The 18,846-nt window shown below is 40.4% G+C and overlaps 1 protein-coding gene across 1 annotated transcript; it reads left to right on the forward strand.

Moving 5' to 3' along the window:
• Positions 1–247: 247 nt before the first annotated feature.
• On the forward strand, positions 248–934 carry LOC149502823 (uncharacterized). Its single transcript, XM_089728495.1, has one exon. It carries the CDS (start codon positions 248–250, stop codon positions 932–934), a length of 687 nt encoding a protein of 228 aa, XP_089584621.1.
• The last annotated feature ends 17,912 nt before the right edge of the window (positions 935–18,846 follow it).

The raw sequence follows: 18,846 nt of genomic DNA on the forward strand, positions 1-18,846 counted from the left end.
CGCCACACTGTGCTGTATGTGCCTCTGCCGGCAGACCGGCGGATCACGTCTCCGGGAGCAAGGCTTGTGCCAAGTCCCCGAGACCGAGACCTAGAAGAGGAGCTTCCGCTGCGCTTGAGAATGCGCGGAGGCAGCCCGGTACGGCTATGGAGACATCGAATGACGCCCTGTTATGACAGGTGTCCTTCGATTCCTGCAGGGGAATCTCAATCACTCTGCCAGAGCTCAGGACCTTTTGTTCCAGAGCATGGCAGAGGGGTTGACCCATCTTGCGGTGGTCGCCGAGCCGTATCGGGTTCCTTCGAGCCCCGATTGGGCAGCCGATTTGGAGGGCCGAGTGGCTATCATCCGACGTTGTTGTGTAGGTGCTCCGCCCAGGTTCGACGTTGTCGAGAGAGGTTGCGGCTTTGTTGCTGTCCTCTGGGCCGAGGTATTCATATTGGGAGTGTACTTCTCCCCAAACAGGACGCTCGCCGAGTTTGAGGTTTTTCTCAGCGAGCTCAGCCGCGTCGTTGGGAGGTCGCACTCCCAACGGATACTCGTTCTCGGGGACCTTAACGCCAAGTCATTGGCTTGGGGATCCTCGAGGACGTGCCCCAGAGGTAGGGCGGTGGAGGAGTGGCTGGTCGGAAGCGGTCTTCTCGTCGTCAATCGTGGCGCAGAACTCACGTGCGTGCGACGTTTGGGCGGGTCCGTGGTTGACGTTACATTTGCCACGCCCGACGTGGCGAATCGCGTACGCGGTTGGGCCGTGATGGTCGGCGAGGAGACGCTCTCCGACCACCGCTACATTCGTTTCGGTGTCGCAGTGCCTCCGGCGGAGTCTATCCAGGGCTCTTCCTTGCTCGGCGGTGGCGGCGCGGGGGGTCCTCGTTGGGCCCAGAAGCGCCTCAACGTCGAGAGGTTGTGTGAGGCGGCTGTAGTCCAGGCATAGCGTCTTGACTCGCTTGGTGAGCCAGCGGACGTGTGCGAGGGGGTGGAGCATCTGCGCGAGGCGATGTCGCGGGTGTGCGACGCCGCTATGCCTCGCATTAGAGCTCTCGCTCCTAAACGCAGAGTCCACTGGTGGACTGAGGAGATCGCTAGCCAGCGCCGGTTGTGCGACGTCAGTCGTCGCGCATACCAACGGTATCGACGTCGAAGAACGCACCGGGACCCCGATGAGGAGGACCGACTGTACGAGGTGTACAGGATGGCCATAAGGGCCCTGCGCGTGGCTATCGGGGAGGCGAAGGAGGCTGCTTGGAACGACCTACTAACTTCGCTCGACTGTGATCCGTGGGGGCGGCCCTACAGGCTGGCGCGCAATGTGCTCCGCCCTTGGGCCCCCCCCGCAACCAGCACCCTGCCGCCGGAGACATTGCAGCGGGTAGTCGGGGGTCTGTTTCCGGATTTTACCGGGACGGCCTTCGTCCCCCCTGTGATGACGACGATGCGGGTTGCTGATGGCGGGGAGCCTGCGGACGTTTCGCAGGCGGAGTTTGAATCGGCTGTGCAGAGGATGCGGGCGAAGCGCACGGCTCCCGGTCCCGATGGGATCTCGTCCCGAGCGTGGGCGCTCGCCTTGACGGGCGATGGTTTGGGGCCTGCTCTCCGAAGGCTGTTCAGCCGGTGCCTCCGTGAGGGCAGGTTCCCAGAGCCATGGAGGACTGGTCGGCTCGTCCTTATTCCTAAGGAGGGTCGGCCACGTGACGAACCGAACGGGTACCGCCCAATCGTCGTGCTGGACGAGGCCGGTAAGCTCTTCGAGCGCGTCATCGCTAATCGCCTTGTCCAGCACCTGGAAAACGTTGGGCCTGATTTGGCTCCTAACCAATACGGTTTCCGGAGGGGTCGCTCGACCGTGGACGCGGTCTTGCGTGTCCGCCATCTCTCCGATTGTGCGTGCTCCGAGGGGGGCGTGTTGTTGGCTGTGTCGATTGACATCGCCAACGCCTTCAACACGATCCCCTGGAGCACGATCGTGGAATCACTTCGGTTTCACCGCATCCCCAATAGTCTCCGCACCCTGATAGAGGACTACCTCTCAGGGCGGAGCGTGATTTTCCCCGAGAGAAGAGGATGGGGACGAAAAACGGTGTCGTGCGGGGTCCCACAGGGGTCGGTATTGGGACCACTCCTGTGGGACATCGGTTTCGACTGGGTCCTCCGCGGTGCTGGCCTGCGTGGCGTCGACGTGGTGTGCTATGCCGACGACACGTTGGTGACGGCTCGCGGAGCTGACTACAGGACCGCAGCGATCCTTGCAACGGCGGCGGTCTCCACCGTCGTTAGCCGCATTCGGAGACTAGGCCTTGAGGTGGCCCTCCACAAGTCTGAGGCCGTATGCTTTCACCCGGTTCGGAGAGGACCCCCTCCGGGCGCGACGCTCATAGTCGGTGGAGTATCGATCGCTGTCCAGCCGAAGCTCAAATATTTGGGCATCGTGCTGGACAGTCGATGGCGCTTCGACCACCATTTTGGTGAGTTGATTCCGAGGCTACTGGGCATGGCAGGTGCGTTAGTCCGTCTTCTGCCCAACGTTGGTGGTTGCAGCGTCGGTGTCCGACGCCTGTACCTGGGGGTCGTGCGCAGTATGGCCTTGTATGGCGCTCCCGTGTGGTCGCCCACACTCTCCGCACGCAATGCGGCGCTGCTGCTCCGAGCTCAGCGGGCGCTCGCGGTGAGGGTCATCAGGGGGTACCGTACGATCTCCCGAGAGGTCGCCTGCGCCCTCGCTGGTTCCCTTCCTTGGGATCTCGAGGCCGAGGTATTGGCTACGGTATACCGGCGCAGGACACAGTCCCTGGGTCGGGGACGGATACCCGGCCTGTCGGCTGTCAGTCGGTGGAGGCGTGCTGCGCGTCATCTGGCGTACGCTAAATGGAGGGAGCGGTTGCTGGAGGAACTTCATCAAACCTCAGCCACCCGCCGGCGCACTCTCGAGGCCCTGGTGCCCGTGCTGGAGACATGGTCAGATCGGCGACACCACGGCGTGCTCTCCTTCCGCCTTACGCAGGTCCTCTCGGGGCATGGCTGCTTCGGGAGGTACCTGTGGAGGGTTTGCAGGAGAGAGCCACATCCGGGTTGTCACCAGTGCGGGCATCCGGATGATGACGCTCAGCACGCACTCGAAGCGTGCCCGCGTTGGGAGCACCCGCGGCGAGATCTCATCGCGGTGCTGGGGAGGGACCTCTCCTTGCGGGCTGTCATTGCCCGCATGCTAGAGGACGAGAGTTCGTGGGAGGCCATGGCCAGATTTTGCGACCTGGTCATGGCCTTCCGCGAGGCTGAGGAGCGCGAAAGGGAGTGGAATCCATCTTCGGCTCCTCAGCGAAGAAGGCGGGGTGGGCGACGCGGGCACGATGCTCCCGTTAATCTCCCGTAGGGACTGTTGGGTACTGGGTGCGGGGGCGCCCGGTGCTCTGCTGTCGGTTCCGTGGTGAGGCGGCGCAAGGTGGCTCCTATGCGCCACTCACGGTGTCTCCTGAGATGACGTCCTGCGGGATCTTCCCGGGGATTGGATCCCGTCCTATTGTCAGGATGGGTACCGGCGACGGCGAGCCTGCGGCGCGCATTGTGCGGTACCGTAGGTTTCGTGGAGTCGGAGTGGTGGAGCTCGATGGGGTTTAGTCGGTAGTCGGTTTTGCGGGGCGGGTCCTGCGTGGTAGACGCCGCGCAGCGCCTCGCGCGCCTTTCTCAAGGCGTAGTCTCCAGGTAGGAATTGGAAGAAGAGGAGGACTTTGGTCTTCCTCTTCTCCCTCTTCTTCTCTGGAGGCGCCGGAGTCCGACATAACCCGGTCTATTACCCCTCTCGACCGGGTATCCGTAAATGGATTCCCCAGCGTTAAAAAAAAAAAAAAAAAAAGGCTTTAAAAAATTTGTGTTCTCGATTCATTGGTTCTATTTGCAATAACTCTCTTAACAACATCTACTATAACATTTGCTTTTGTATTTGGATAAATATCAAGACAAGGCTTTAAGTGGTTACAGAGCTCGTTGATATCACAAACGGCACTGCCTCATGAAACATGAGGTCCAAGGACCGATACATAATAATATGTAACGACTTGAATTCACTTTTTTGTTGGTAGGGTATCTTGTGAGCCAGCACGGGTAGGTACCACCACCCTTCTTATTTTTCTATTGTAGCCGTTGTATTGTAAAAAATTGATACTTAGAACTCATGGCTCAAGGTGGGTGGCAGCATTTACATTTGATGTAATGTACATTTAAATGTACTGTTGATGTCTATGGGCCTCGGTGACCACTTAACACCAGGTAGGCCGCAAAGTCCTTCTTTCTTCTAAGCGAAAAAAAAAATGCTGTATTTACTACAACTTCAGTTTTTTCTTTCTTGTAAAATATTCACTTAAATTTCACCTCTAAACATAATAAACATATTATAATAAATACGTATAATAAAAAAATGTAAAATAAACACATATTACGATAATTGTTTCCATATGAAGATGTTTCAACTGAAAAAAAATTATTAAACGAACTTCCAACTAATTGTATTCTTCGAAGTGAAAATATGCGTGCATATATGTATATATGTATATATATGTAGTTAAAAAATTGAGTAGCACAACCACAATGGGACACAATACACTTCAAGCCATTTAAACCTAGTCTCGGTGCTTATAATGATAGTCGGGACCTAGGTTATTGTTCGCGAAATAAGGAAAGCTGTCCTTACAAACAAGCCAGTAATAAAATAGTCGGTCGTTCATATTAAAATCGTATTACGTGGTATTTACATCATTTACCTACCTAGGTTTGTAGCTATTTAAATAAATCGTTTCTAAAAAGAACACTTAGGGAGAATTATTGTAATACCCTTCTCCTGTTATTAATAAAGATTATACTATTATTCTTAGAAATCACCACGTTTTATTTATTTCGGTTATATTAAATTTATAGCTAAAAGACGAAAGATGTTTGTTGTACGCCTTAAAAGACAAATTTCACGCACAAGAGAAGCCAACAGTTACAACATAATTCAAATTTTACAATGAAATTTTTTTAATTTATATTGTATTTTCAGCATTTTCCATACTTTTCATTTGACGTTTTCAAAGACATAGTACATCAACGTAATCAAATAAAAAAAGAAAGAAAAACCGTGATAAATAGATTTAGATATAGCGAATCTGAGTTGTTCAAGAATCGCTTTATATGCAGTTCTAATCGTTGCATTATCAAGAATCGATATTCAATAAAGTTTGAATTGCAATTATTTCTTTGCAAATTATTGCCCTTGTAGGCAGACGAGCACACGGCCCACCTGATGGTGAGTGGTTACCGTCGCCCATGGACTTCAGCAATGCCAGGGGCAGAGCCAAACCGCTGCCTACCGTTTAATACTCTCCACAAGCCTCGTTTGAAGAAGGACATGTCATTGCGCTCGGGAAACACCGTGGAGGGGAGCTCATTACATAGCCGGATGGTACGTGGCAAAAAAGACATCTGGAAACGCACTGTGAATTACCGCAGTGGCTCCAGGGAGTATGGATGACCAATCCGGTGGCGGGAGGTGCGATGGTTAAAACGAGATGACGGTATCATCTCGAACAATTCCTCAGAGCACTAAACTATTCAATTTTAAGTTACGAATCATAACAATTAGATATTCATTTACGAATTTATCAAGAAAATTAATAGATCATCTGAATATTGCTTGCGGTGCAAGTGTACAAGACGGGGCAACTCGCCTTAACTTCGACCAGTTAAAGCTGGTTACCGGTAAATTTGTGGCTTTTGCACGCTATTGAAATTTACAGCTTAAGTTAGCCGCCGACGGCGCATTGTCTGCGTTTAGGCTTGCGTCGTAACACTGAAGCTCTCGGCCCGTTAAGAATTCAATGTGAATAATGGTGTGGAGAGAAAATCTTAAATAACATTCATTAAATTTTCATTCGAGCTTGCATGCTTGCAGCATTTATTATAATAATTTATTTATTAGCTCCCAGGGACAGAGTGTGATATTGGAACTGTCGAATTTCAAGTGTGATAAATTTAAATTTTAATAGAAGTTTGTCAGTCAGAGCGGCATTCCTGATACTTAATTTTGAGACATTGAAGTCGACGACGGGAATCGAACCCGCGCATCTGATTTGCAACGCTACATCGGTAGGTGGGATATCTTGTTCTCAAACAGCATCGAAGATTATTCTGTAACTGTATTTTTATGTATACCGAAAAAGAAGTCGTCGTGGCCTAAAGATAAGACGTCCGGTGCATTCGTATCTAGCGATGCACCAGTGTTCGAATCCCGCAGGCGGGTACCAATTTTTCTAATGAAATACGTACTTAACAAATGTTCACGATTGACTTCCACGGTGAAGGAATAGCATCGTCTAATAAAAAATGAAAACCCGCAAAATTATAATTTGCGTAATTACTGATGGTAGGACCTCTTGTGAGTCCGCACGGGTAACTACCACTACCCCGCCTATTTCTGCCGCGAAGTAGTAATGCGTTTCGGTCTGAAGGGTGGGGTAGCCGTTATAACTATACTGAAACATTAGAACTTATACCTCAAGGTGGGTGGCGCATTTACGTTGTAGATGTCTATGGGCTCCAGTAACCACTTAACATCAGGTGGGCTGTGAGCAATTTTTCATTACAAAACTTTTAGAAATACCATGAATACGCAATCAATATTTTTCGATGGTTTTAACAGTAATTTTCTTCGACATATAAAAAAAAGGTGGCAATAGTCAAAGAATATAAACGAATGAAATACACTTACTCATAAACTACTTTCTTGAATACCGTAAGAACTACATAATATAATTAACTAATTGCCTTTATATCATCATTAAATAATAAATAGGAATAACAGAGAATCAAAATAAATGAAACCGGGAATAGATATTTGGAACGGATGATAAACTTGACTTGTCTTCTAACTGTCAGTCATTGATAAAAAATAATCTCACTTAACCTTCCTGACATACTAAATTTTATTTATGTATCTCACAAAATAGAATATGGTTCTTAAAACGCAAGCAAAAAAATATTAAAAAAAAGCTTATGTGAGCTTCAACTTCATTAAACATGAAAATAGAAAGCCACCAAAAAACAAGAGGGTTCATTCATAAAACATCACCCTTGTATAATTCGATCTATTTCTGTCTGAACCTATCCCGAAAATATTAAAAACTACTTAAAATGCGGATGTCTCCATTAACGCTTTCTCCCCTAGTTATTACGTGATTGTTTCTGATTAGTTACATTCAAGATTATTTTTCTTATTTAAACTTTAATATTATTAGTCTCCATTTTTCTTTATGCTGCTGAGACCTGGACATTGAGAGAAAGTGAGAAAAAGAGGATAGATGCTCTCGAAATGTGGTGCTGGAGAAGAATGCTGCAAATATCGTGGACAGAGTTCAGAACGAATCAGTCAATTCCACAGGAACTCGGCATCAAGCAGCGACTATCCTCCATCGTTCAGGGTCGCATTCTCACTTTCTTCGGGCATGTGTCGCGGCGGGGTGACGACTCAGTTGAGCGCCTTGTGGTGCAGCGCATGATAGAGGGTACAAGACCGCGTGGCAGATCACATTTACGATGGACCGACCAAATAAAGGCAGCTCTAAGCGGTCCCATTAACGAGTGCACAAGAAGGGCCGCGGTACGCGAGGAATGGCGACGTCTGGTGAAGCGCACCACCAACCGAAGTGATGACCACGACCACTCTGCCAAGAGTGCATACGACTGACTGACTTCGTATTTTAAGAACACTAGCGAACCAATATTAGTAGTATCTTTTAAAATTCACATTCGATTTCGCCTTTAGAGATTGCATGCGACTCATAATATTTAAATCGATATTAAATAAAACTTGTAATAAAACAGTTAAACCTTACTCACGTGAAAACAGAAACTCTAAAAAAATAGTGCCCCGGTGACTTTTTTGTATAATATGGAGTTTCGCTAATTATGTGTATTTCATATATTATACACGTCATTTATAACTGTAGTGAATCTAAAGTACACAGATCCATAAAATATTTAAAGAATGTACCTATGCTTTCTTCAAAAATAAATATTCAGAGCCATAAAGTAGGTCGTTCGAATTATTTTAAAAGAAACTTGAGCTTTGTACGTATTACCGTAAAGTTGCTATTAACTATTTACTAGTTCACACATTTGACTTCTTTATTTGAAGACATACAAATAGAGTTACAGTTGCCAACATTAAGGTCTTGGGAAGATAATGTTAGAAAGCAAAAGATTTTATCTCGGGAGATGAAGATAGCACCTAGAACCGTGTCGCGTATTTTAAAAGATGACTTAGGACTTGCAGCCTATAAGAGACGTACTGGTCATTTCTTAACTGATAATTTAAAAGAGAATAGGGTGGTAAAATCGAAACAACTACTGAAGCGGTACGTAAAAATTTTGTTTACGGATCAGAATTTTTTTGCAATTAAGCAACATTTTAATAAACAAAATGACCGTATTTATGCTCAAAGCTTTAAGGAAGCTTCCCAATTAGTCGACAGAGTGCAACGTGGGCACTATCCGACTTCAGTGATAGTTTGGTGGGGTATTAGCTGTGAAGGATATAAATCTACAGATAATATCATATCTTTGCTCTAAAATATACTTTGAATTAATGAACATCGCTATCATCACTAGAATACATGAATAGAACACGATCGTAGACTATAAATATTAAAATAGAAATAACGCAAATTCTAGTCAAACCAAAATTATTAGACGTTCTAAATGAACACATAAATTCTCAAATTTACTAGTTTCATTGCATAACAAATATGGTGACGGGTGCAGCTGACTTCAAATATGGATGCTTAAATTTTAATATGCATAAAGCTGGAAAACTATTTTAAGTTGAAGTTACATTTTTATGTTCTACGTCCGTATTGAACGATAGCTCATAATTCTTTGACCTATGTTGAGATACTTCAAACATATTGTCGATATCTATAAATGCTTTTTATACGGTCATAAAATCGTTTGTGTCATATGTATGTAATATTGTAAATAAGTCAAATGGAAAAAGATACAAGAATACCACAAACACGGAATTATTTGACAAAAAAAAACAATTGAAATACGACAATTCAAGTGCTTTATCTGCTTATCAATTAAACAGTAAAAAGTTCATAATAACACTATTTAATTGAACTTTGTATGAAGAATATGCGGTGACAACGTCGTCATGACAAACTTAGCAACCAGTCAGTAGGGTTAACCTACAGACACAGCCCACTGAGTTTCTCGCCGGATCTTCTCAGTGGGTCGCGATTCCGATCTGGTGGTAGATTCTGCAAAGTACTGCTACGGCTAGTGTTAGTAAATTCTCTCAGGTTGAATCCGTGAACTCACCTACCCGTCCGGGTAGCTGAAATAGCCTCTTAGGCTACCAGCGAATAGGTGGGGAAAAAAAAATGTGTGGTGTTGTGGGACACCGGATAGGAACGAAGTTCCTTATTATAAAAATATTACTTTTAAGTTCTATTCGAGGTATAAAGAAAAGAATTATTTGGGTATACATTTTTTATTACGATTTTTTTATTGATTAATTTTTTTTTTAATTATGTTATTTTTTGTACGTTATTACAAAATTATGTCGTACACTGTGTGCATTACTAGTTTGTACGTTATTACAAAGTTAAGTCATACACTGTGTGGATTACTAATAAAAATCTTACGTTACGGACGTTTTTTCCCAGTTAGAGTACCCCTCCGCATCGTCCCATAAGAAATTTCGTTCCAAAATCAGTAAGGTTACTCTTATTATTATATCAATTACTTATTGATAGACAAATTTTAGTCCAGCACCGACTTAAAAAATAATTTTTTACATTTTTTACACTTTATGTAAAAAAAACATACAATTCAAACTTAGAACGACCTCATCATTTTTAAAACGGAATAAAAAATTTATGTCGTAGTTCTGAGAAACTGTAGGTTGTGTGAAGCACTCACTTCAGAACTTCGGTTTACTTATCCAAGCTTTAAATTTTATGAACTTAGCTTTGCGAACCTTTCAGCGATAGCACACTATTTTTATTATCTTAATAATGACTTCATCAAAAAACAATGCTAAAATATCTGAGGCACTGTTTTATCTATGACAAGTTTTTAATGAAACTGTGATAATGGAAGCAATCTTGTGGAACATTGTGACTAGTAATGTCACATATAAAAACTATAAATTTTTTATTCTAGTACGAATAAAACGTGAATGTCTATATTATTATAATAATATCACTCCAAAAAGATTACTTTTTGAAGTAATATCACTCCAAAAAGTAATCTTTTTATTATATCTAGAGTTAAGTAATATGAGCTCTGAAGAGTGCGCATCGTATTGAAACTGATTTTATATTTTTAATAATTACAGGTAGAAAAAAAATTGTTAAGATTTATTCTGATAGATCGTTTTTATCATTTTGACATCAGATCGAAACTTACCTTTTTTTTTTAATTACGTTATCACTCACACTAGTTGTAAATTTTATTTCTGATAAATGACTATAGTTAAGTTATATATTTGTAAATTTTATTTCTGATATATAACTATAGGTTTTTTAGGTATATATAACATCAAAGGGCAGAGAAACGAATGCGAATGAAAGTTCAAAACTGCTTAAGCTCATTGCGTAGAAGCGTTCCACTAAACTTATATGTTAAAAGTTGCATCCATTGTTATACGAATTCCGTACACGAAGTAAATATAATTTGGTCCTCGTTAATGTAACTCGTCTTTGTATGGGTACATCTGTCCTTTTTTCTCCTTTAGTACGAGTTGAGAGGTGTATATCCGCTTAGTTTTAATTACAAGCCCGGTTAGGAAATTACACCGTTGTGCTGGGCGGTTTTGCTAGCTTTCGTGTTTTATGTACCAATATTGTAGATAGCTTCAACACAATTACGTACAAAATATATAATTTAACCTATTTAGGGATACTACAGTTTTATGCTTTTAAGTTGCAAATGTTTAAATTCTGCATTTCGATATAGTCAATAGTGACATAACATGTATTTTTATTACATACCATTGTAATATAGAGGGGTGAAAGGCAATTTGGTTTAAGGGACATTTTTACAACTTAACCGGAGAGCCATTTAAAGCTTAAATTGTGGATAAAATATAATTAAAAAAAAAACCTTAGCTATTTGAATGGTGTAAATATAATTGAAGATCGATTAAAAATATCAAATTGTCGATGCTAATATCAAATAAAACGCACCTTAAATTACAAAGATAAATGTCGCGTAGGTACTTAGCGACATGTCGCTTAAATCAAATACTCTTTCGCCTGTCGAATTATCATCAAAAAATCATATAGTTCATCAAGTGTTTCATTGGATATTAGTTTTAAAAAATTACAAAAAGCAACGATTACCCTTTTTTTATTTATTGCTTAGATGGGTGGACGAGCTCACTGCGCTCATGGCGTTAAGCGGTTACTCGAGCCCATAGACGTCTACAACGTAAATGCGCCACCCACCTTGAGATATAAGTTCTAAGGTCTCAATATAGTTACAACGGCTGCCCCACCCTTCAAACCGAAACGCATTACTGCTTCACGGCAGAAATAGGCAGGATGGTGGTACCTACCCGCGCGGACTCACAGCAGGTCCTACCACCAGTAAAAAATGATGTAATTGATGTTTATGTGCTCTTGTTTAGGTTCAATTTGCTTAACGATTTTTAATTTGCCTGTTTCGTTGTTCAAGAATCACAAGAAATACAAAATCGTCATTTGAAACATTTTGAACGTATAGCTTTTAAAAGTACTTTAATTGTTTAATATCGGATTAATTTATTCAGTCGTCCGTGATTACGAAAACTGTAAACTGTAAAGTTAACGTCCGAAATAATACTTTACAAAATTCGAGATTAAAACGTAAAATCAGTTTTAGTTTTGTAAATCACTAATAATTATTGTGTTACATTGTATATTATTAATAAAAACCGAAGAAAATATTACTTTGGTTTGTTGTCAACCAATCTAAGACAGAATAATTTAGAACGAAACGTCTTGTTTATATCTTGATGAATTCATATCTATTAAAGCATAGACAGGTAGAAATGTAAAATTATGTTACCATTGACTAGATTTGCCTAACGTAACAAACAAGGGAGTATTCTGTTACTTTAGCAAAATAAATTTTAATACAGGTTTAAAATTGTTAAACTGTTTCTCAGAGAGCAGAGACTTCTAATTGATATTTATTTATATATATTTTTATATGTATATATTTACTTATATGTGTTATATACATACATATCTATATGTATTTATTTAAGTACGAGTATTTGTATCTATACATGTTATGTATGTTATATATATACGTATGTTTAAATAACATCACTATCACACTACACCTACCAAGGTTGATCTCTGCACTCCCCTAAGGTAGCATGTTAGAGAATGCTTATGGCATTAAGTCCACCCTGTCAATTATAGATAGTTAAAAATAAAACAAATAAAATGTCAGTTAAACTGTGCGTATTTTCAAATAATATTTTAACCTAATTCTTGAATACATGTAGTTAGATGCTGTTAGATGTGTGTAAAATAATAGAGATAAAAATTTTAGCAGCTAAATGTACCATAATAATTGTGGCCCACTGAGTTTCTCGCCGGATCTTCTCAGTGGGCCACGTTTCCGATCCGGTGGTAGATTCTGCGAAGCACTGCTCTTGCTAGGGCTAGTGTTAGCAACACTCCCGGTTTGAGCCCCTTGAGCTCACCTACATGTTAGGGTGACGTTGGAATAACCTCTCAAGGCTATCAGCATAGGTAGGAGAAAAAAAAAGATAATTGTGTGAATAGTTTTCGAAAATTGAATAGTTGAGAGATGTATATAAAATACTTTATAATTTGTAATGTAAAATTTATTTTACACGCTTTAGCGTATTGAGTCATTTGAAAAAGCATTGATAGCGATTTGAACGATTGAATTTAAGATATTGACTTTCATTAAAATATGACATTGAAATGAAGATTTATCCTTTCCCTATTATTAAAATGTATTCAAATATTAACTTTTAACGTATCTTCATGTTACAGATGTTTTTTTTTTGGCCGAGTTCACAGCCTACCTGATGTTAAGTGGTTACCGGAGCCCATAGACATCCATAACGTAAATGCCGCCACTCACCTTGAGATATAATTTCTAGGGTCCCAGTATAGTTACAACGGCTGCCCCACCCTTCAAACCGAAACTCATTACTGCTTCACGGCAGAAATAGGCAGGGCGGTGGTACCTACCCGCGCGGACTCACAAGAGGTCCTACCATCAGCAATCACGCAAATTATAATTTTGCGGGTTTTATTTTTCTTACACGATGTTATTCCTTCACCGTGAAAGTCAATCGTGAAGATTTCTTAAGTACGTATTTCATTAATAAAATTTATACCCGTCTGCGGGATTCGAACACCGGTGCATCGCTAGATACGAATTTACCGGACGTCTTATCCTTTGGGCCACGACGACTTCTTATTCGGTATAAATAAAAATACAGTTACAGAATAGTCTTCGATGTTGTTCGTAAACGAGATATCCCACCTACCGATGTAGCGTTGCAAATCAGATGCGTGGGTTCGATTCCCGTCTAACCGTACAGGATTCTGTGGACGACTTGCGAAATGCTTTAATGGTGTTATGCAAATAAGACAAATGACTTCAAAGTTAGTTCCAGACATAAACGAACGATGTCACGCATCAAAGTAGAATTAAACATCTTTAAGGTCTTGCATTTTATTTATTTATTTAATAATTTATTTAATTTACTTCAGATTTTACATCCATATTACACGTCCTCATTACATTGCATTAAAATTTCATTTATACTAAAATTAAATAAAAATAATAACTAATCTCGGACTAAAACAAAAACAATAATAATAATAATAATAAAAACAAAAAATCTAATAATAATAATAATAAAACAAAAACTCTAAATTAACATGAAAACTATCTTAACCTAAAGGCTGGTTTGGATCCAGAGTGCTCAAAATGCACACTTGTCCAGTGTTGCATTATTGGGCAGTCCAGATCCATTCGTGAGGCGAACAGCCGTAGGTAGCGGTTGCGACTGACCCGCACACGGCGAATTAGGGAAGCAATTTATAATCACTTTCAAATTAAGAGTACGAGTATTTCATACTTTTCGTTTTTACACAATATTGTAGAGTCAAAATTATTTTTATTTATATAAGCAACACAATCCTTTTTAACTGACCGCTAAGTCAAAGAATTTTTTATTTATATCACCGACTCAGTCCATTTTAACTGACCACATTTTACTAAGAACAGTAAATTCATGTAACTTGCCGACATTGACTTAATAATTATTTTTTTCATAGTTAACATTGAGTATAATGCTATTATATTGTATTTAATTTATAGTAAATATTTTTATTTGGGAATAATTTTTTGGAAGTTAACTTATTATAGAATAGACTTCTGCGTCAATTTATCAATTCCCAGCCACCCTGCGTGAGCGCCAACGCAAACAGATTTTAATTACCCCGACTTAATTACTAGACGGTGTCACCAAACTTGCTTCATTTGAAATGTATGCCTCTGCAGCGGCCCAAAGTTAAATACTTGGTCAATGAACCAGGACCCGAGGGCCAGAATTTAGTTAACTAAACAAACAAGTCGCGACCCCCCCTAGTCAATATGATGACTTTCGAGATATTCCCGTTAATGGCTTAGGTTTCAATCCAACATTTATGTATCGTAGAAATTCAATGGTAGTACGAAAGCATGATACTCAAATTTATTTTTATTTATTTATTGTTAAAATAGAAGTAGAAACACAATCATAATTTGCATCTGTGCTTGAACTAGGTTATAAAACCCGTATCTCAAGCAACAGTACCCCTCGTACAAAGAATACAACAGCTTTACTTCAGATACCCAAAATTGAAAAGTCACAATATGTGAGCTTAAAATATTAAAATTAACAAAAAATATTGAAATGAGTGTATTATGTGTGTGGGTGTAATCAAAAACATTTAAAGTTATTTAATAAAATTTCAGTGTCCTTGTAGTTAAAATTAAGCAACCAATTAAATGTAGAAGTTCTGCATTTCTTGCTGCTCAGGGTATATATATTAAGATGTTTATTAACTTTATTATAAAGTGAAACTGAAAGTGGGTCAAATGAAAAAGACATACTAAAATTTTAAAATTTAAACCTACACACACAAACACACACTACAAAAACATACACACATCTAAACATTTATATATATTATATGCACTAAGGACTCTTTTGATACCTAGACATAATTACTGTAGCATTAGGAGTGCACTGTACTACGCTCTCATTATTAATTTAAATTATCGTTTGTACTATGGTAATATGAAGCCCGAAATTAAAACGCTAACTCTCTTTTGTTGGTTTAGTTTTTTAATATAAAATTGAATACGGTAAATTTATATAAGTAAATTTATATAAGAAAATTCTATTACGACATTTTGATGAAGCTAATATGAATATGATTTTGCCACGTACCATCCGGCTATGGAATGAGCTCCCCTCCACGGTGTTTCCCGAGCGCTATGACATGTCCTTTTTTCAACGAGGCTTGTGGAGAGTATTAAGCGGTAGGCAGCGGCTTGGTATTGTCCCTGGCATTGCTGAAGTCCATGGGCGACGGTAACCAAACACCATCAGATGGGCCGTGTGCTTATCTGCCTACAAGGGCAATAAAAAAAAGAAAGAAAGAATAATATTTTAATGCTATGTATGTACATAAATGGCATAAAAATTATTATCTTATATTTGTTTGATAGTTTAATACTTATAAGAATGATGAGAGCTTCAGGCAAATTAAAAATATTCTTGAGAGTCGAAAGCCATGACAATAACGTGCTTGACAGTCTCTTAGTGAAGACAGGGTTGGCAAAGTGGGGGCCTATCAAATTTTATCATCCATATTGACAAGGCTTTGGCGAGCGACGTCAATTTCCTCCAACGAACGCCGATAAGCGTCTAGTTATTTTAACTTTAAATATTGGAGCGAACGCTTTGACGCAAGCGAGACTGCTCAGTAATTAGATAACAAAATGAAGTCCTCTTTACATCGTTTCGGTGCATTGTCTACATCACCTGTCCAAACGAGAGTATCGCCTTTGTGGTTCCTTATCACAGAGTTCTTGTAAGAGTCTTTTGTCGAATAAAACCCATAGATAAGAAATAAAATTCGTGTAAAAAATTGAAAACAACGATTTACTGGTTTCATTTTAGTCCACTGAGTTTCTTGCCGGATCTTCTCAGTGATTCGCGTTTCCGATCCGGTGGTAGATTCTGCGAAACACTGCTCTTGCTAAGGCCAGTGTTAGCAATACACTCGGTTTGAGCCACGTGAGCTCACCTACACGTCAAGGAGAAGCTGAAATAGCCTCTCAAGGCTATCGGCGTAGGTAGGAAGAAAAAAAGAATGACTGGTATTTCCTACGCTTTTTGCTAACTAATTAAGTATATAGAGATGGTTTGATTCGGCGTTAAGGTATTTGAATTGAGTTTTCATGATAACGGTCGATTGATGTTATTCGACGACATTTGAATTTTGTGGTAACCAAAGTTTTTTTTTTCTAATTTAGAATATAAAATCAGATTTCTAACATAAACTTCGAAAACTTTATAGATGAAATAAATTATTCATAGTAATTGCAACTATGACAATAGGATATTATGCACTACAAACATATTTCACAATACAATGCCTATTTAAATTGCTTCAGACACATTTTGCAGTTTCAATGACACGGCAACTTATCACATACATAGAGAAATCTAAGTAATCAGATAAATAAACTTAAAGCTTAAGTCGATTACCTTAAAGCCGAAAATTAAACGTTCCAATTTACCTTATACCCCATATCACAGGTGCAATATCGCAGAGGAGGCTTTGTCGAAATACTCGGTAAGAGCCGCATCCTCGAGGTATGATCACGTTTATTACAAGAGAGAATCTGTGAATTTTCGAAGGAATACAACAAAACGGGAACAATAACAAAAACACAATAGAAAAATCCCAATCTATTTGTATTCGGTTGCGAGAAAAAAGTTCCATACGGAAAATCGGGATGCCCGCTGTGAATTTGTTTTTGTATCGGGAAAATGTTTGTACGGTTAGCGCAAATCTTGTTTTGTTTGGTTGGAAATGTTGTTCAATTTTAAAAGTTATGAAATCACAGCGCTTTTGTTTGTGTTAGATTGTTTGTGTTCATAATTCCATTAAATCGATTTGAATGAATCGAGCTATCAGTCTGTATTCCTTGACGCATGGCTCTCTTACGAAAGAAATCACTTATACGAAATGCTATTTATGAAGTCGTCGTGGTCTAACGGATAAGACGTCCGGTGCATTCGTGTTGAGCGATGCAACGGTGTTCGAATCCCGCAGGCGGGTACCTACCAATTTTTCTAATAAAATACGTACTCAACAAATGTTCACGATTGATTTCCACGAAGGAATAGCATCGTGTAATAAAAATGAAACCCGCAAAATTATAATTTGCGTAATTACTGGTGGACCTCTTGTGAGTCCGCGCGAGTGGGTACCACCACCCTGCCTATTTCTGCAGTGAAGCAGTAATGCGTTTCGGTTTGAAGGGTGGGGCAGCCGTTGTAACTATACTTGAGACCTTAGAACTTATATCTCAAAGGTGGGTGGCGCATTTACGATGTGGATGTCTATGGGCTCCAGTAACCACTTAACACCAGGTGGGCTGTGAGCTCGTCCACCCATCTAAGCAATAAAAAAAAATATATATATTTATATTTAAATTTCTTTTGGCGATCTAATTAATAGCTATATATTTGTAATGTCAATGGCACGAGCGATGGTTGAAATTAAACAAAACTTAACAATAAAATTTTTATTATGCTTTCTAAAATAAGCCGTAGCCTTTAATCTAGGCAATAGTTTAACGTCAACTACGTAATACACAACCGTATTATCTAGCTGAACATCCTGCCTTATCCGGCTAATAAAGTAACTTTACACCAAGCCCATATAGTAATCCCACGTGAGAAACGACCCGGTGTGGGTTCCGGCTGTAACTCATTAATTTTCACTGCGCCGCCTCTCGTATGAGGATTTGTAGAATTACTATTGTTTATGCAATGGTGTGTCTATTAGTTATGTTAATTGCTGTTTTTAAAACTATTAATAGGCTGTTCGAACGTTGTAATGGATTTTGTGTTTCGTTAAATTAAAACTTGTATTGCGTTAATTGCGGTAATTAACATAAAATTCTTTTCGTAAGCGTTCATGTTTCAATCGACGCATCATTCAGCTTTGGGATAAATTACGCCTGTTGTCGTTTCAGGCATAGCCAGGCCGTAACTGCCTACTCCTAGATAAAGCAGCTGCCTACCGCTAAATAGAACAGAACTAGATTTTTTTTTATTGCCCTTGTAGGCAGACGAGCATATGGCCCACCTCATGGTGAGTGGTTACCGTCACCCATGGACTTCAGCAATGCCAGGGGCAGAGCCAAGCCGCTGCCTACCGTTGAGATTCAAATCTAAATGACAATTACATTTGTAGTTGCAGAATTTGTTTCACTCTCTAATAGTATTTCTTATAGTTTTATTGAAATAGGAAAAGTCCTAAATTAATCCGTCGTGTTACATAATATCCACTATTAGCAAATAATTTTATATGTAAGATCATTTTGAACAATTATTCAAATCCAAATGTGGTAAGAAGAATATCATATTATGCAATTAAAACAGCCAACACAAAATTCAAACCATTGCGATAGGCCATACTGTACGTGCGAAATTTCGCCTCGTAAAAGTACACAACATGTGGAGAAATTTTATAACTTGAAAACAATGTT

The sequence above is a fragment of the Bombyx mandarina genome, chromosome 06, assembly GCF_030267445.1.
Source record: "Bombyx mandarina strain Sakado chromosome 06, ASM3026744v2".
Taxonomy (NCBI): Eukaryota; Metazoa; Arthropoda; class Insecta; order Lepidoptera; family Bombycidae; genus Bombyx; species Bombyx mandarina.